The 18499-nt window shown below is 44.8% G+C and overlaps 2 protein-coding genes across 7 annotated transcripts in view; both read left to right on the forward strand.

Annotated features, from left to right (window-relative positions):
- slc4a11 (solute carrier family 4 member 11) overlaps positions 1 to 12832 on the forward strand; it is a 76562-nt gene extending 63730 nt beyond the window's left edge. For 3 of the 6 annotated variants that reach the window (XM_053844642.1, XM_053844643.1, XM_053844644.1), the window contains 9 exons: positions 341 to 473; positions 750 to 823; positions 2061 to 2289; positions 2642 to 2748; positions 6553 to 6718; positions 7163 to 7336; positions 7642 to 7837; positions 9304 to 9473; positions 10701 to 12831. In XM_053844642.1, the coding sequence (XP_053700617.1) occupies positions 341 to 473; positions 750 to 823; positions 2061 to 2289; positions 2642 to 2748; positions 6553 to 6718; positions 7163 to 7336; positions 7642 to 7837; positions 9304 to 9473; positions 10701 to 10767 (1316 nt within the window). In that variant the 3' untranslated portion in view covers positions 10768 to 12831. Of the gene's footprint in view, positions 1 to 340; positions 474 to 749; positions 824 to 2060; positions 2290 to 2641; positions 2749 to 6552; positions 6719 to 7162; positions 7337 to 7641; positions 7838 to 9303; positions 9474 to 10700 lie in introns of all 6 variants that reach the window. The other 3 variants (XM_053844647.1, XM_053844646.1, XM_053844645.1) reach the window with 2 other exon arrangements.
- Positions 12833 to 13703: 871 nt separating this feature from the next.
- On the forward strand, positions 13704 to 18411 carry rpia (ribose 5-phosphate isomerase A (ribose 5-phosphate epimerase)). The gene is made up of 9 exons (XM_053845278.1): positions 13704 to 14003; positions 14676 to 14736; positions 14816 to 14871; positions 15235 to 15294; positions 15906 to 15970; positions 16045 to 16113; positions 16787 to 16928; positions 17003 to 17102; positions 17294 to 18411. Exons 1-9 carry the CDS (start codon positions 13818 to 13820, stop codon positions 17389 to 17391), a joined length of 837 nt encoding a protein of 278 aa, XP_053701253.1. The 5' UTR covers positions 13704 to 13817; the 3' UTR covers positions 17392 to 18411.
- The last annotated feature ends 88 nt before the right edge of the window (positions 18412 to 18499 follow it).

Below are 18499 nucleotides of genomic sequence, written 5' to 3' on the forward strand. Positions count from 1 at the left end.
TGTTAGCTGTATTTGGTTTTTAGTGATGAGGTAATCATGTGAATCTGAAGTGGAACATTGCTGACAATAGATCTGGATTTATCAATGGGATCCAACAGGTGGAGACATTCTAATGGACTGTACTGGTCACCAGTAGAGATCAGACATGAGTTTATCAGAGGGACGTGTGGAGAGGTTTGGGAACAAAGTTAAGGAGAACAGGTGGTTAGGAAGACAGCCAATGATACATTACGAACTTCAAAGTGTCCACATGGAAATGAGCTTTTTAAGCATGGATTTTTTGCAAATCGGCAATTACATTCAGCTATTGATTGATTTTTTTTCTCCCTCCAATATACAGTGATCCGAGGAATCTGTGATGACTACAACCTGAACTTTCCAGCCTTCTACGCCTGTATCGGGCTGTGGAACTGCCTCTTTCTTATTTTGGGAGGGATTTTCAACGTCAGCCTGCTCATGAAGCTCTTCAAGAGGTGAAGGGATCAATACAGTCCTGCACACACTCAAATATACTTCTGTTCTCTTTCAAAAGGCTGAATAAATTATATGTATTTGAAGCTCCATAAGAGAGGCACAGGTATCAATGTTAAATTGATTCATTTGCTATATGTGGTGTCTGCAGTGTGATTATTGAGATAAGAAGTGTCTAAAAACGATGATGAACTTTTATTCCTCAGCGATTGAATAAGCTGCTGTTGCAAAGGAAAATGCAGATTGAAAATATAACTTAAGAATGTTGTTGTTTGCAGGTCCACTGAAGAGGTTATCGCTCTGTTCATTTCCATAGCATTCGTGGTCGATGCAGTCAAAGGAACTGTAAAAAGTAAGTTCCTTTCATCCCACGTCATTTTCCATTTCTCTACAGAGATTATGGCATGCGTCCGTTCAGAGTTATTGATATATTTAGACATATTTTATTGGCATATTTACAGATTCATGTCTCTCATAATATATTAGCAAAAGTCTTTGAAAATGACTTGAATTTAGTCCAAAAGAGGCTTTAGTGTTTACACTTTTGTTCGCCACTAATATGAGCCTGTGATCCCATAGTTGAGCTTCTTCTATTTATTGTCTGCGAAAGTTCATGCTCAATTTTAATAAATTGATTCCCCGAAGTAGAAAACGGCAGCTGTTCCGGATGAAACGTTGAATCTTGAATATCACGTCCAAAACTCAAATGCCTTCTAAATAAGCCCCTTGTTTTATTGCCACTTTCCTTTTTAAAATGTCCGAGCTTCAAATTCAGGACACTTGGAAAGCCTGTTAACACTTTGATGAATGTCACATATTTGAATGACAGGAGCGATTTCCTTGACACCAGCAAGGTCTAGTTTGCTGCCCTATTTTAAATTCGGTTTTTCTTTGGGCATCGGGTCTTTAGCTTCACAGCCTTCAACATGACTCCGAAGAGTCGGACGCTGTCAATCACGGCGCCGCCAAGATGGGTGGCAGAATGATGGCAGCCAATCCCAAGTCTTGATTTCCAGTTGGATTTTATTAACTCTGTTGAATCATAGTCATTTAAATACATGATTTTAATGTCCTCAATGAAAGAAGCAAACAGCGGCACTCGTCTCAGGCCGTAGTTTATGATCAGTAGGATTTATTTCAGACCTTCGGCTCAGCCTTGGTTTTATTATGCTTCTATAAATCACCACGTCTGTCCTTGAGTGTCTAAAACTTATTTAAATGACGGTCTTTTGCATTGTTTCTCCAACACGTTCTTGTTTCTGCCGTACTCGACGACTGCAAGCTAGCCACTGTTGGGATGTTTATAACTCCTGTTCTAAAGATTCCTATTTAATGTTGTAAAAAACTTGTGTGTGTATATATATATATATATATATATATATATATATGCACTCTGGATTTAGGGTTCAATTGCGAAGGTATAGCTCAGAAGTCTGTTTTCCTGCCAGTGACTTTGTTGTTGGAGGCAGGTGGAAATGAAGCAGCAGGAAGGGACATGGTCAGCAGCTGAAGACTCCCAGACTCCCACCCACTCTCCCGTCTGAATGAGGCATCGATCTGCTGGCAGCTGAACCCACCTCTGTTGTCAGTCTTTCAGAGGTACTACTTCTCTCCGGTGCTGACCAACAGAAGCATGGACGACCTCCCCACGCGCGTCGACGTGATGCCGTCCAACAAAAGCGACTTCACGGCAGGGTCGGTGCTGCATGCCCTCCCGGAGACGGTCATCCTCTGCACCCGAGAGAGGCCCGTGCTCTCCCTCCTGCTGACGATGGGGACGCTCTGGATGGGCTACACCCTCTATCAGTTCAAACGGAGGTACGTGCGCCGGCGCCCAGCTCGGCGGTTAGACTCCCGGGGAAGACTTAATTAGCCAGAGCTACTGGTCTGGCTTCAGTTGGACGGAGTTTGCTAAAACTTTACACATGGCTTCTTAAAAATCTCCCTTTTGGGTCGAAGGCGTAATTTGATAAGCATTAACATTCTGCCTCTGATTGTTCCCCTTAATCCAATCCATCTCCCGGCCAGATTCAATTGTGTAAGCAAAAGACGGACCAGGGAACTTAAGTGGTGTTAGGATTGCAGCCCTTGTCCTTGTCTTGTCCACAGCAATTGTAATCCTCCATTATTTGTCTTTCCCCTCCATCTCACCTCTTCCTCTCTCTTTCAGTCCATTCCTCCACGCCAAAGTGAGGGAGATGATGTCGGACTGTGCTCTGCCAATCTCCGTGCTCATCTTCTCTTTCATCGGCTCCTACCTTTTCAGCGATATTGAGCGTTAGTATAATTTATTGCTTGACTGAACAGTTTTTCATGACAGATAGTTAGCGTGTGTTTGCACCTGCCGGTGCTGCACTTGCCTTCCATGCTCATGTACTTTCAGGTTTATGTGCGAGCTTTGTGTGATTATAGTTAAATGCATTAGTCATTCAAAAAATGCTTGAAGCTACAACCGCATAAAAACAGATTTTATTTCATCGACTTCATTTTATCGTTTTAAAAGATTGAATTCTTTCAGAAAACAATTAAGGCTTCAGTCCTTCAAAGGGGCCCTGAAGTGCTTCGAAAATGATATTGATCCAAGTGTGACCCTGATCATATGATCTGTAAATCTCAAGGCAAATCCGCTTTCTTTACCTCACTGACAGAAACTCAAATTTAAGAGCTCTGCTGCGATGGGACAGGCGTCGGCCAATCTGAATGAGGCTGTGAACCGTTTTCTCTGTCTAGCTTTGCTCTGGAACATCACTCTACGTCATTTTTCTTTGACAATGATGGTGGTAGTTCATAGCAAAGGTGATGGAAATGTGGCGAGATGTGTTTCGTTTTAACATTTCTGAAGTTGTAATCTGTCAGTGTTGTCCAACTTTATTAACTAAATCGTAGTGGAGTCCCCGCGCCGCACATTTAGAGCCTCTGACAAGGCTCATTTGCATGAGAGTCGGCAGCCCTGTAACAACCCGCCTTACACTGAAGCAGCAGAAGGTAAAGCACTCTGTATTGGATTCAACCAGAGACTCACTCATTGCTCTGTTGCATGAAGCAGGGTGAGTGCTGTGGCTGTTTAGCGGCATGCTAAGTTGCTCGGACCAGCCGTAAGTGTAACTCAAAACAAACAGAAACAGGAAATCCTTCACAATAAAAGAGTGGCTCTTAAAAAATAAATGAAAAATCTATTTAATACTGGGGGAAAAAAGTATTTTTTTTAAATTACTGTTAAGCAGTGATTAAAAAACAAAACAGAAAATGGCTGAAAAATAACTGTAGAGAACATCATAATTTGCATCAATAAAACCTCCAGGAGAAGAACTTTTTTCAGTCAGTTATTTTTTTTTAAATTATTATTATTATTGGCCTTTTGTGATGCTTTCGTTTACAGTCTGGTGAAAGAAGCAACAGCAATAACAATTGCTTTTGCCGCGGTTTAAGTCCTGCTGATTCTGCAGTTCTGCTGGATGGTGCACTCTGACCCGAAACTGAGAAATGGCAGTTGAAAATGACCCAGAATCTTTAATTTGTATTCATTTCCTGCCACAACCATCATCTGTCGGATGGTTTGCTCTGTAATCACGAAGGGAGCTGCCAGAACCGCGTGGCCAGAGCAGGCTCTGGTTTCCACTCACCAATGACCTCTTAATATTTCCCCCTCACGCTTAATGTGAACCTCGACGTCACAAAGGCTGTTTGTAAAAAATACATCACTCATTCTGCAGCAGCTTTTATCTGTGCTCCAAGATTCCGATCAATTCGAGCCGCTCAGTGATTCACCAAGGGTAGCTCCATGTTCATCTGAGCCTCAGTCGTGCTCCAAATGTCACTAGGTTTCTCCTGGAGGAAATGAACAGCACTTTTATTTCCCCGGAGTCTTGAAATAGTTCCTCTTCACAAGCCGCGACAACAACAAGCACAGACAAATATGTTTTCTCACAGCTTCTTAATGAATGATGAAGTGATTAGCAGCTGCAGCGCCGTCAGTTTAACTGGGGCGAACGTGACTGAAGGAATAAAATGTTGCTTTCTGACAGGCGTTTTCGCATTAATATTTACTTCCATGTTTCAGTCGAACAAACTTCAAAAGATGGAAACCAATAAGGGATGTGTTGTAGCCTTGGTTTTTGGGTGAAACAACGAACCAAACTGTATGAGTCGAATCCTTCTAAATGATTGTGCATTGCGTGTTCCTATTCTTTCCTTTATTTTTAGAGGTCGCGCTCACTTCATTTCTTGACCTGAAACACAAGCACATTGTTATTGCGATTCTGCCTCCATTGTTGCCAAGGTGGCCTCTTCTGCCGAATTAGAGCCAGAAGAGAATTAAAACTTAAGTGCTCGGCCAATTTTCACTTCCTCAGCTGCGAGAGGCAAAAAGCTTTTCTTTATTTTAAGGGTGCCTCATGGAGAAAGAAGTGACTCACTGGTTTGTAGAGTGCAGTTCTTAGTAAACAGAATCGAGCGCTTCTACCTGACAACTGAATGTGGTGTGCGTTCTACTTCCTCTTTGCGTTCCATCTTGGATTGCATAATCGGGGGGATGAGGATTCCCCTCTTTCCCACTTGGAAATCCTACTTTGGGCAATGACACCGGTAACACTGGGAACCTCCCATTTCCTAGTACAACTGGAACGCACCCTGAAGTGCGACATGACGCGTTGCACCATCTTATTGTGGGTTCCACCACGGGGGAATAGTCCTATAAATGATCGATAACATTCAAAACATATTCTTCATAGTTTAAAGCAGGGGTGTCCAAACTTTTTGCAAAGGGGGCCAGATTTGGTGTGGTAAAAATGTGGCGGGGCCGACCTTGGCTGACGTTCTTTACGTACAACAACAATATATATAAACAAAGGCCATTATGTGTTTCACATTTGCTTTTTTATTATAATTCAATCTTAAGTGTGTTTTGGTTCATTTGAAACATGCATATCACTTGCAGCTGAATATTCACTTAACTTTTTTTTTTTTCTTGACATGAAATATATCACCATGGCAGTTCAATGTTCAGTGAAAGGTGCTCAGTGAAATGTTTGCAATGCTTTGCGATCAGTGCTGCTACCTGGTAACTAGCCTTTGTGGCATTCTCATTTGACACTTGCGAAATACTGCCGCTGTGAGAGTAAACTAGCTTCAAGTTGCTTCAATTTCTCGCTGCGTGCCTTCCCTGTAACCTTGTCGCACATGTCAGCGTGTCTCGTTTGGCAATGTCGCGTGACATTGAACTCTTTAAAAACAGCCGCTGTCTCTTGGCAAATGAGGCAGACACAGTTGTTGTGTATTTCAGTGAAGAAATAGTCCAATTTCCACCTATCATTGAAGCGTTGGCCCGCCATTTTAAAAAATTGGGGGTAAAGCGTCATACGCAGTGAGTGCTGCTGCCCTCTAGTGGGTAAATGAGTAACAGCATTTAGTGTGTAAGTTACTTGATATGCTGGTGGCAGTACTGCTGCTCAATTTAATAATCTATGTGCGGGCCAGACATTATTGATTTTATGACAGAGGCTGCGGGCCGGATGAAATTTGACCAGGGGCCGCATTTGGCCCCCGGGCCGGACTTTGGACATGGCCGGTTTAAAGTAACACCTATTACTGACTACACAGTGTAGGGAAGTACTGTTTATGACACTATATAATGAAGAGAAAAGTTTCATACTTTTTAAAAATGATTTAACTTCAGTATTCTACACAGGATTTTGTTTGATTTTGCACTGTAATATTTAATCTTAAACTTTTATAAGTATATGCACACACACATGCACACGAGTCAAAGTAATTGAAATTGAATTAGACTTAAAATAAAGTCAGTACATACATACGGATACATATATAAAAACTCCCCTTTTTTTTTTTTAAACATACACATTAATGATGAATATAATCAATGGCTGTTATTAAACAGTCAGACCGTATTGGTTACTTTAGGTATTTGTTATGTTGTTTAAAATCAAGCCACTGCCCTCAGTCTGAACTGTGTAGCTTCGGTCTCAGTTTATATGCCAGTCTCTCCATATTGTCTATATGTTGATCCACTACTTGGGTGTCAGACTTTTAACTGCTCCCTTCTTTGGTGTCTGCTTTGCTCAGTTCCAGTCTTCAGAGTTCACAACAAGCCCATCTTCAACTTCGCTCCCTTGGGGACGCTCTCAGCCCTGAACGTGCTCAGCGCCATGGGCCTGGGCTTCCTGCTGGCCCTCCTCATCTTCATCGACCAGAACATCGTGGTCTCCCTGACGAACGCGCCGGAAAACAGGCAAGGTTTTCACATCAGTCAACAATACGCCGCAGACAGTAGGTGGCGTCAGAATGTGTTGCTGGGCGCGAGGCAGAGAACATGGCTATTACTTATTCAAATGGAGCAGTTGAAAGAAAGTGGGATGATCCGGTCTGAGCTTTTCATGACGCAACAGCTCATTTGGAGCTTTGTTTGATTGAATAACTCACTGTTCATGCTTCTTTAAATCAGCAGGGAATATTCTGGTTCCTAGCAGGCCGTACTCTTGATAATGGTACTCATAATATGTGTGTGAGCGGGTCAGGTGGGGTCTGCGAGCCTCGCGTTTGACACTGAGAAATAACAAGAGAAGTAACACGCAACTCCTGCGATGCGTGGAGCGAGATACTCTAAGGTGGTGTTGTGTTGCACTGCACTGTGTCACACGTGCTGTCGCCGTCTCACACTTGTGCTGGTGATCAGGTTGCTGAAGGGCACGGCGTATCACTGGGACCTGATGCTCTCCGGCCTCATTAACATCCTCATGTCGGTGCTGGGGTTGCCGTGGATGCACGCCGCCTTCCCTCACTCCACCCTCCACGTGCGGCAGCTGGCGTTCGTGGAGCAGCGCGTGGAGGGGGGGCACCTCTACGAGACGTAAGTGGAGCAGGCGCTCGCCACTCTGATGTGTGGACACAGCCGTGCAAGGTCATTAATAATGCATGTGGAGGTGGAAGGCTGGCCGAAAACAAAAACACCTACACCACTGCCACTGCTCCAGTACTTCCCCCACTACTGTCCTCACTGTTGAAATGCTCTGTATCTTGAGGCGTACGTGCGCGAGCTGAAAGGTAAGACAAACGTGTGAATGAAGAGGGCCACGGCAGCTGGAAGCGAATGAGGCTTGGTTGTCAGTGGAGCCAGCTCCTCCGTCCCCTCATCGATCCGCCGTGTGTCCTCAGGATCGTTCAGGTGAAAGAGACACGGGTGACGTCTTTGGCCGCCAACGTCTTCATCGGCATTTCGTTGCTGCTGGTGCCCTTCCCGCTGCAGTGGATCCCTAAGCCCGTCCTGTACGGCCTCTTCCTCTACATCGCCCTCACGTCTATAGACGGGAACCAGATGTGTGACCGGATGGCACTCCTCCTGAAGGAGCAGGTATGTGAGAGATAACAGCCAGTCGAACCAGTGGTCTTCATCGGTGCCCCTGCCAGAGTCAAGAACTCACTGAACAATACTTTTACCACCTCCAGTAACGCTTGGACCATCATGCTGCTGTGTCAAGCTTTTACTTTAGCGCCTCCTAGTGGCTGAATGGAGCTCTCTAGGATTAAGGTCTGATTGCTGATCGTCATTCCACCGATGTGAGGGAAAGGTCATGGTGAGGTCATCACAGTCCGGTTCCCCTGCGCTCAAGATTAGCTGCTGACCTCAAACACAACAACATGGATCGATAATGCTTGACTTTTGTCTCTTAATTGTTGAAGAACAACTTGCTAAAGTTGCTTTTTTTATTTTTCCTTTTTTTTTATACTATTTTTTCTTTCCATACGACGGAAGGCATGAGTGATATGAGACCTTTTTTTTTAAATAATAATATTTAATTGTAAAACATCAACACTTTGTAGTTCAGTGCCTTTCTGTTCTCACATTTTGTGTTCCGTGTTCCAACTCCTGTACACTCGTATTTATTTCAGACATTTCTGTGTTAGAATATTAAATATATGCTGCAATTTGTAGTAAAAATGAGTTTCAATAACACTTCATTAAATCCTTCTGTCATTTGGTTGGACAGCCTAAAGGTTCCAAATTTATTGTTTATTACATGGAAGAAATATTATTTATGCCATTCAATAATACGAATATTAATAATAATTCACTGTATAATTACTTGAAGCATTATTTATTCATTTATTTGACCAGATTATTTGGTAATGCTTTTAGGCTTCATTTTATTTTTTCCTCCTGTTTTTTTTGGCTCCAACTGCACAGCGATGGGCTGGTTTATCTGGACCTCATGTCGGCCTGGAATCTGCCGCCTGATCCGCCCAGAGGCAACGTGCAGATCAGCTGTGTCCAGTGTTGTTCACAGACATCCTTAACACCTCACTGGAGGCCTGTCAAGTCGCAGCCCGAATGTGCGAGGCTCACTTGGCTTAAGCACTGTGGATCTGCTGCTCCGGCCTCTGCTGTCATGCGGCGCTCTGGTTGTTTGTCTTGTTAGATCCGACACATCATCTGTGTTCAGGCCTGAAGATGATGCCTGTTTCCTTTGTACCTGGAGACTGAGACAAACTTGTGCCTGTCTCACCAAGACTGGTTTGGTGTGGCCAGTTTGCCAGCGCGGGAGAAGTATCCAAAACAAGCGTTTTCTCCTCATCACTGTCTGGTCCTGGGCTGCAACTGTTGTCGACCCTAAATACATAGCTCTCTCCTGCCTGATGCTTCGCCGTCTGACAGGATGTTGAGGAACTTCCCGACGCAGCCGACCGCACTAACAATAAAAATATCTTCTTGTTCCAGTGTGACAGGCTGGACTCAGTCTTCTTCCTCTTCTCTCGCTGACCGAGCCAGTCCTGCGGTGGCACGGTTGATTCATCTGTCACCATCCTCTCTCTCCCCAGACGTCCTACCCGCCGACTCATTACATCCGCAAAGTGCCCCAGAGGAAGATCCACTACTTCACTTTCCTGCAGATGATGCAGCTGCTGGTGCTGTGCTCCTTCGGCATGTACCCCATACCGTACATGAAGATGATCTTCCCTTTGGTCATGATCCTTCTGATCCCGATTAGGTAGGAGAAAACGGATGCTCTCTTGTTGTAGTCCATGGAGCCTGTTGAGAATAGCGCAGGTGTCAGCTCAGCGCTCCCTCCAGGATTTTGCTGACTTCCTTCATTGATCGTGGCAGCCAAAAATACTTGACTTTTAAAGCAAATGCAGTGACAGTTGTGATCAATTTTGGTTCTGGAACAACATGACTGGAAATAAGGACCTTTGCAAATAAGCTTGTCTCAGCTGGTGTCAGTTTTCAGCCTAAAAAAGCTCCGGTCTGCAACGGTTTTTAACAAAACATGCTCAGTATTTCAAGTGGAAAGAACACACACACACTTGTATTTCTATCCTTGTGGGGTTGTTTTGAGGAACTCTCATTGCCATAACCCTTTCCCCAGCCTGCCGACGGCAACCTAACCATCCAAAACACATGGATATTTGTGATGACCCAGTTATTTTGACGTTTTTAATCCTCAAATTGTGTGTACCAGCAAAAGGCCCCCACAAGTAGCAAAAGATCCCCATAAGAAGGTGTTTCCAAGAGTCGGTCCCCACAAATTTAGCTCGACAAGGATGCCACAAACACACTCACACGTTGCTCTATCCTTGTGAGGACCTCTCTTTGGCGTAACCCTTTCCCCAGGCGCAACCTTAACCAGGACTCTGAACCAAACTTAAACTTTGAATTCTATATTATAATTTAGAATTATAACCCGCCAGTTATTTGAAAGTCTTCGTCTTGAAAATGAGGTTTAGAGTGAAGTAGAAATTGAGATGTAGAGTGTCAGAAATGGCCTGGAGAGTCAGCCATGTTTGTTTACGTCCGCCCAGTATGGTGTTCAAATCATGGGGATTTGGACATTTAGCATTCAGAATCGTTCACATCCGAATCGCGACCCTTGGTCATAAAACTTGTGGGCAAATGTGAATGTTTGGCGTCGCACTAACACCGCCAGCTCCTGGAGGGACTCGGAAGCTATCCTGGCATCTGTCTTCAACATGACACAGTGTCCTCATTTCCACTGCCCTCTAGATGGCACTGTCTGCTCGAAAACATTGGGATTTCAATGAGCACTTTCGTGCAACTCACCCAAGCGCCACCAACTGAGCTCAGGAAATGAGGAGACTGTTTCATGAAGTGACATCAGCTCTTCTGTATGATCTGAGTGAAACGGCAGCGCTGCTCACGTGTGAATTCTCTGTGTCGAGGTGACTGACCTGTGCTGTGCTGTGCTGCCTGTGTACAGGAACACCGTGCTTCCTCATATCATTGAGGCCAAATACCTGGACATCATGGATGCCCAACACATGTAGCTGCCGACGGCGACCGGGACACGAAGCAGGGCAACAAAAAAAACTGTACGGAACAAAGGTGAAACATCGACTGTTTAGATTTTTCTATCTGAGGTGAACACTCCTCAAGCGAGGCGCCGAGCCGCGGCGGCGTCTTCGGGGATGACGAGAGAAGCGCCGGGGAGAGGTTTTCCCAGCGGCGGACAGACACAACTCTCTCCGAGAAGTATTTTGTATCAGGACTTCTCCTCCATTTTCGCTCTATGCCATATACCTCCATGATCTTTTTACGCTTTACTGTCTCTCTACTGCTGTCCGTCCGTCTGTCTGTCTGTGCTCGAACTCGTGGCCGGGTTCTTGATCTACTCACTTAATGCTGTGTAAGTGAAAAAGAAATGCTGCCAGTGCACATTGTATCTTCGGTCCAAGATGGAATGACACGAGTGTCAACTTGCACTAGCATTGTGTGTCTGCGCCTCATTCTAGGGTCACTTTACCTACACTGTGTTAATTTGTGGTTGAGTACTTTTCCACGTGTGAACACTGCGTTGGTGTTTCTGTCGTCGTGTGGTGTTGGAAAAGCTTCACTCTCCTCTGTCTTGAAGCTGTTTGGAGCTCTATTTTTCAGAGAGTTATGAATAAAGTGTTCAACAACTGAGCGTGGCTTGCAACATGAGCTGCCCACCAGCTATAAAAGAGTGGACACCTTGTTTCATATTCTATATTTTGTAGAACGACAGCACAACCAAATTATCCATATATCGGAATATATTAACGGCAATATTCAAAATATTTTACCTGAATCGAAATAAAAGTTTATTTATTGAGACGAGAAGTACTTATGTGTTGTGTGTTTACCACGATGTGGGACGTTCGCTCCTTGACCTTCAGTGTTGTTTACACCTCCCTTCCATCGCCGAGTCCAGGGAAAGAGTTACACATATATAAGCTTCTAGATGGTGAATGCAGTTGGGTTTTTTAAGAGGTTTTTCTTTACCAGTTAAACCCGTCTTGTTTTTTTTTTTTCTATCGATGTAACGATTAGGTCGATGCTTGCAGATGTTGTCATGTAATAATCCGAACCTTTTGAAGAGATTCTATATACAAAAAAAGAAGAGATTTATTCGCACTGTTTGAGCATGTCACATCTGGTTTTTTATACGACGTAATGCCGGTGGACCTGTCAACAGCAGGCTCAAAAGAGTAGCAACTTTTCACTAATGCAATGCTCAGTAATCAGCAATACTGTGTACAAAAGACAGGTTTGACTCTCCACCGACGCAAAAGAGCAGATGTATTTTTTTAAAAACCGTGCTTATTATGATGACCAACAACAAGACGGAGGTCCTCGCAGGTCATTGGTTGTTTCCCCTGATCCAGGCGGCAGCTGCAGTCGTGTTGCAGATGCGCGAGATTTACGCAGATGTGTCGGGCTCAGATAGGACGGCGCCGCATCTGCATAATCCTCGATCGAAGCCTTAAGAGAGAGGAGACGGCGGGGTACGACGTGATGCCGTTTTTATCAGCCATTCATCCCAGTCACTTTTGAACTTCGGACCAAGTGCAGAGATGGAAAGGCAGATCTCCCAACGTGACTCTATTGTTGTTCATGGCTATTCTCTCTGTACGGATTTTTGGCAGCCGACTTCTTCTCTCAGAGGACATTGAATTCGCAGTGAGAGTCTCCGTTTGTGAAACCTTTAATCCCTCCTCCCCTAATGGGATTCCTTTGAGGTTGAGTCACGTGGTGTTCCGTTTGATTCGAGCTTCTGTTTCCGATTTCATATATAGCCTAATTTTTCTAATCATGAATGTAAGATGTGTCGATTTTTATATAGCATACTTATTTAGGTGTCAAATAGAATATGTAATTTTTGTCAAAAAGACCAGCTATATTTGTAAGCTGTAATATGTAAATGGTTATATAACAGAATGTGTCTGAAAAAGAGCGACTATCAGCTGTTTGCCAAATAAAGAAATTGTAGTGATGAAAATCTGCGTGGTGTTTCACTCACGAACCGTGACGCTCATGATATGAACCCTGTATTTGCTGCAGTTCCATCGACATTGTAATGTGGACACTAGAGGGCGACATAAAATGGTGAACTCAATTGATGTCTCGTTGAACAAGTCATTGGTTCTCACCCTCGTGGTGATTCAGCCTGTGTTTTGAAAAATGTTTTACTCATAAATTACAATATTAATCTAATTTACTAGTTTGGATTTGAATACGAATTATCTTGATGAAATGACCGATTGTTTATGGTCACTTTAGCAGTGGCCCAAAACAGGATCTATAAGAAGCACATAATCTTTTTCAGTGGTGTCACTTCTCAGCTGAAAACAACGTATTTGGGAAGTAAAACCAGCATTTCAACAATAAAAATAACTTTTGTAATGTAGCTGCACGTGTGGGGCGTCTATCCAAAGGACCCGTTTAGTAATCGGTCGAATATTCCGCGCACAATTCTATTTTGATATCCCTCTTTCCTCCATAGACTTCAACGCATTGCAGTCGCGGCGCGACCTGTTCCAAGATGGCCGCCCGGTAGGCACGTCTCGCCGAACGGAGAGCGCGCGCAAATGCGGTGTTGATGCAATTCTCCGTTACTGACACATGATGGCAGCCTCGAGTCCGGGGCCGCAATGTACATAGACAAATGAATCAAACGGGAAAACAATTCAGTCTGGTTGTGTTTTCAAATATCTAATATACTAATTTTCCACCACTTTGTTAAACGCCCTGGGAAATACATATTTCCGTTTTCTTTTTCAGACGCTTTCTTTCGAAGAACAATACAAATTCTTCGGTTTAGGCATATTATTATTATTATTATGAAATTCGAGTGGTTGTTAACTTGACCAAATCTATTTATTGGAGAAAAACGCATAGGATCAGTACGACTGATTTGATTGGACGCAAGGTGGTCACGTGACCTGTTTACCCCTCTAGCTGCTTCAAGCGATAGTGTTATCGTTGCTCGCTCAACACAACCTTCGGAGCTTCGGAGGCCAGTGACCAACCCTCCCGGGTGCAGCCTCGGAGCCTCCGCGGGTCCCCGGGCCGGAGCATGCGGCGGCAGGGGCGGGTCTTCCTCAGTGTGGTGTCCGCCTGGAGCCGCCCCCCGCTCGCTCCCCGGCTCCTGGCTGCTCAGTCGCACGTGCGCTCCCTCCGTCGCTCCTCCGCTGCTGCAGCAAACATGGCCGAGGAGGCGAAGAAACTCGCTGCCTACGCTGCTGTCGACAACCACGTCCAGGTGAAACACCTTTTAAAAAAGACGTCGAGTCAAAATGCTGACTCACTGCTGTCCTTGTTAGCAGAGTTAGCATGTGTGGAACTGGAAACTGGTGATGTGTCACCGCGGCATGGCTTCATAGTTCAGCGTTTAAAGCGTGAAAAGTTCCTTTTTCAACGGAATACAGTCGAAGTATCAAGCAATATCACCGAGTGTCGTCACTTTAGAGCCAAATGGCAGCGCATAAACCTGACCCATTGGTGTGGTTTGCGTTGTTATTCCCTCAGAGAGCGATCAAAGTGTCCATCATTTAGAGCCACTAGATGGCGCTGTTTTGAGTTTCTTCCTGTAAATAACCGATTCGCATCCCATTCATTTTCGACCTCGACTGTGAGAGGAATCCCGAGGTGTCCTCGGAGCAGCCTCAGGCTTTTTGCTGGATACAAATAATGGGACATGCTTCAGGTGACGCAGCTATAAGTGACGTATTACTGCAGAGTTCAGCGGCGTCTTGGGTCAACATGGTTCATAAGCAGTGGCCTGCGCGTGTGTCACGTTCACAACACTGCTGTGGATGGGATACTCTGCTCACTCTCTGCACCCTGTTGACCCCCGGTGCGACTGTATTTGTTTAACAAAAATGTTGCCTTGTCCAAAGTTCAAGTGTTTTTAAATGCTGCTGTTATCTTCTAGAACAACCAAGTGTTGGGAGTCGGCAGTGGATCAACCATTGTTTATGCCGTCAACAGGCTGGGTGAGTGAACGACGTTTCTTTGCTCTGCGCCTCAGGAACATGACTCTTCAGGCTTGTTGGTCTGTGTTCTCTCTTCCAGCTGAGAGAGTGCGTCTGGAGAAGCTCAACATCGTGTGTGTGCCAACTTCCTTCCAGGTAACTCAAGATTGTACTGTGACTGCGTCCGCCACACACTTGCTCCGGTTCTTGTTTCACTGTAGAGATGATTTGGAAGTCAGTCTGACTGGTGCTGACGGCATGTTGAAATTATTAAATAAAAAAAAAAAACCTAAAATCCTGATACTGCCATCCAGAAACAACTGCCGTGCAAATAAATATGTCTGAAAAAGAGTCTATCTTCATCTGATAATGTCAGAAGAGTTGAGCAAAAGAAGCTGGCTGAGTGAACAACAGAGAGACTGCAGCCCTATTTCATTAATATTCAGTCATTGGTTGTTGCCAGGTTCTTAAAATGACGGTGCTTTTTCTGCTCTTATGTTGATTTGTTTGGTGCCGCAGGCTCGTCAGCTGATCCTGCAGCATGGACTCACGCTCTCAGACCTGGATCGGCATCCGGAGGTGAGCCGCGCCACCTGACGTTGTTGAGTGAAACCTCAAGTCATTTTAACGCCAATGGCGCCACCTGTTGAGCTGTAAATTGAGGACACAGTTTCTTTATTTTTTTCATTTAGAAGCTGCACATTACTTCCCTCTAGAGCACATCAACCACATGGTAAACCACTTACTTTGCAGAAAATAAATAAAAAAGGAAATAAATAAAAACATCCAAACCTTTCCCCTCCCACCCTTTTACCCCAAAGAAAAAGAGCAATGAAGAAAAAAAAAAGATAATAAATTAAACAGAAAGCAATACATGACATAATAATAAAAAACAATAACTTGAATTGTGTTTGTTGGATCCTCAAAGTGTACAATATTTTTTCTAACTTAAGTATTTCTTGTACTATTGAGTGCCAGTTTTCCACTGTTGGTGGTTCAGGTTCAGGCTTCCGCCATTTTCTTGTTATGGCTGCAAGATAAATTGAATGTACTGAAAAAATCTTGAAATTTAATGGAAAATGAACTCCAAATACCATAATGAGTGTCTCTCGCAGAGGACAGTGCTGGGTGAAGCCTCACCAGCTGTGTCACCAGGTTGACTCCGATGTTGCCTCTGCCTCTGCCTCTAGCTGGACGTTGCCATCGACGGGGCCGATGAGGTTGATGGAGATCTGACGCTGATCAAAGGAGGAGGGTGAGGAGCTGAGGTTTGCCTCCACTAAGCCAAGTCAGACGTCTCCATCCTGAAGCGTCTTGTGTCTCTGACAGAGGCTGCCTGACCCAGGAGAAGATCGTCGCCGGCTGTGCCAAGCGCTTCATTGTGATAGCAGATTACAGGTGAGGTCACTCGGCAAGTCTCGTTCACCTTTGCTGAATGGTGCAGAAAGTGGAGCCGGTGCGTCACCATGTCCGGTGAAACATGGAACTTGCTTCAGGACAAACCATCACCTTGATCTTTGAGGCTCACATGACTGTAAATACACCTGATCTGACTGTGGTTCTCCTAAAGTGCCCAGCAACACGTCAGCTAACAAGAGATGCAAAGAGTTGATGCAATGCAACGTTACAAAAATGCTTCAATCAAATGGACTTTATTAAACCAGGCGATTTCACTTTGCTTAACCGACGGTGAACATTTCTCCTGCCTGACATCACCCAAGTCATCCTACTCTTCTACAATAAATAGGACTTTTCAAGCACATGCTCGTGCAGTACTCCGTCTGCTACTGCAGGGGGCACCAGTGAGCCAGCACCTCTCAGCAGCAGAAGGCGTCTTGAATTCAAACAAGCAACAGGATGACAAAAAATGCCTTCTTTTCTTGCTGAGGGAAGTTTGTGTAAATGAATGCTGGTCTGGGGGATGATTTCCCCTTAAGGCACTTAAAAAAAACACATCGCAACATTCCTGCAGTTCCTTACTGGAGACTCAAAACTGACCTGACTGATGTGTCTTTTGAAAAGCTGCAAGGTAATTTGCCCCGTTTTCAACAGCCTCCCATCTGTCTGACAGGAAGGACTCCGTGTCTCTGGGCCAGCAGTGGAAGAAGGGGGTTCCTATCGAGGTGATCCCCATGGCCTACGTCCCTGTTTCAAGGGTGATCGCACGACGGTTCGGAGGCGAGGCAGTGCTGCGCATGGCCGTCAGCAAAGCCGTATGTGGGGGCGACACTGAGGTCCCAAGTGTTTCACCGGTGTCTGGTCCCGACTGCTGTGGTTCCTTCCACAGGGTCCCGTGGTCACGGATAACAGCAACTTCATTCTGGATTGGAAGTTCGAGAGTGTTGAGAACTGGAGGGAGGTGAACACTGCCATCAAGATGATCCCTGGTAGGTGGCCTCATTCCTTGAATCTATGAATCTGTTTGCTTCATAAGGAGGTCCAGTTACTCTTGCTGACCAGTTTTGTCACTCAAAATGACGGCCTCCGTCTCAGTGGCTCATGTCTGAGGCGCATGATGCTCTCTGCTACACTCAGCCTGAACAACCAGCTCGGCTGACTCTGACCTGTGCCTCCGCAGGTGTGGTGGAGACGGGACTTTTTGTTGGGATGGCGGAGCGCGCTTACTTCGGGATGGAGGACGGAAGCGTGCTGACGCGAGACGCTTCGGTAAACTGAGTCCGTTTGCTTCGTGGAGGACCGCCGCCTTGCCACAAGTGCCCAGGTCATCACAGAGATTCATGAGTTCTACCTCTTGTTGACCTTCTGTGGACCAAACGGATGTCGCCCTGCAGGTTGCCTGACTCCATCACTGTAAAGCAAAATGAAATGTGCCTTCATCTTCTACATTCAACAGGCCTCATGTAGTCTTCACTGAAACCAAGTTAGGATTGAAACTCTGGAGCTTGTTTAGAACCGGCCTTTAAATGGAAACATTGAAATGGACAAGCGGAGCGAAATTTGAAGTTTATTCTGAGCACAGATATATTGAAGTGTTTTCCATCCGACGGTAGCAGCAGTTTTCCTCTGTCATTCATTCTTTCCATGACTCATCGATGTGAAGGAAAAGTCACTTTCAAAACACGTTCCAGCCTTTACTGATGCACTGAGATTGTGTGAGATGGTTCACCTTTAAGAAACTTTGTGTTCACTGAAGTACAGAGACGTGTGGAATCGTTCATTCCAACTGCAGTCATTCCATTACCACGTATGTCTTGGGTATAGTGTCACAACCACTCGCCTAGTTTGTGCCTTGACCTGCATCAGTTGCTCACACAGGTCTGAATCTTTCTTCATGTACCGAGGCAACATTCTGTTCCATTCAGTTAAATGTTGTTTTGATTCACGTGTGCTTGGATAACAACACGTCTTCAGCCCATGACTCTGATCTGGTTTTCATTCGAAGGTGCCGCTTCTGTTGGCCAATACAGCCACCAATGTTCCGCAACTCCCCTGTGTGTTTTCTGTCCTCTCCAGGAAGCAGAAGTCACAAGTTACAAACTCTGGTCAACACTGTCGACTGTTGCATGAAATATAACATATTGATATGAAAGGATAGACGACGTTTCTACCGTGTTTCTTTCAATCTGTCGAATAAAACCGTTAATACCGCATATCCTAAGCACGCGTTTTTGTACCGCAAGGTGGCGCTAAATATTTGTCCTTCCATCAATGAAAAATTAAAACTTCATTTCAAAAGTTTCACTTTTTTTTCTTTTTCAAATATGAGCAAAATCTAACATACATATAGTGTAGTTTAAATGTCTGGATGGTATTCTGTATATAT

Source organism: Synchiropus splendidus, chromosome 16 (genome assembly GCF_027744825.2).
Source record: "Synchiropus splendidus isolate RoL2022-P1 chromosome 16, RoL_Sspl_1.0, whole genome shotgun sequence".
Classification (NCBI taxonomy): domain Eukaryota; kingdom Metazoa; phylum Chordata; class Actinopteri; order Syngnathiformes; family Callionymidae; genus Synchiropus; species Synchiropus splendidus.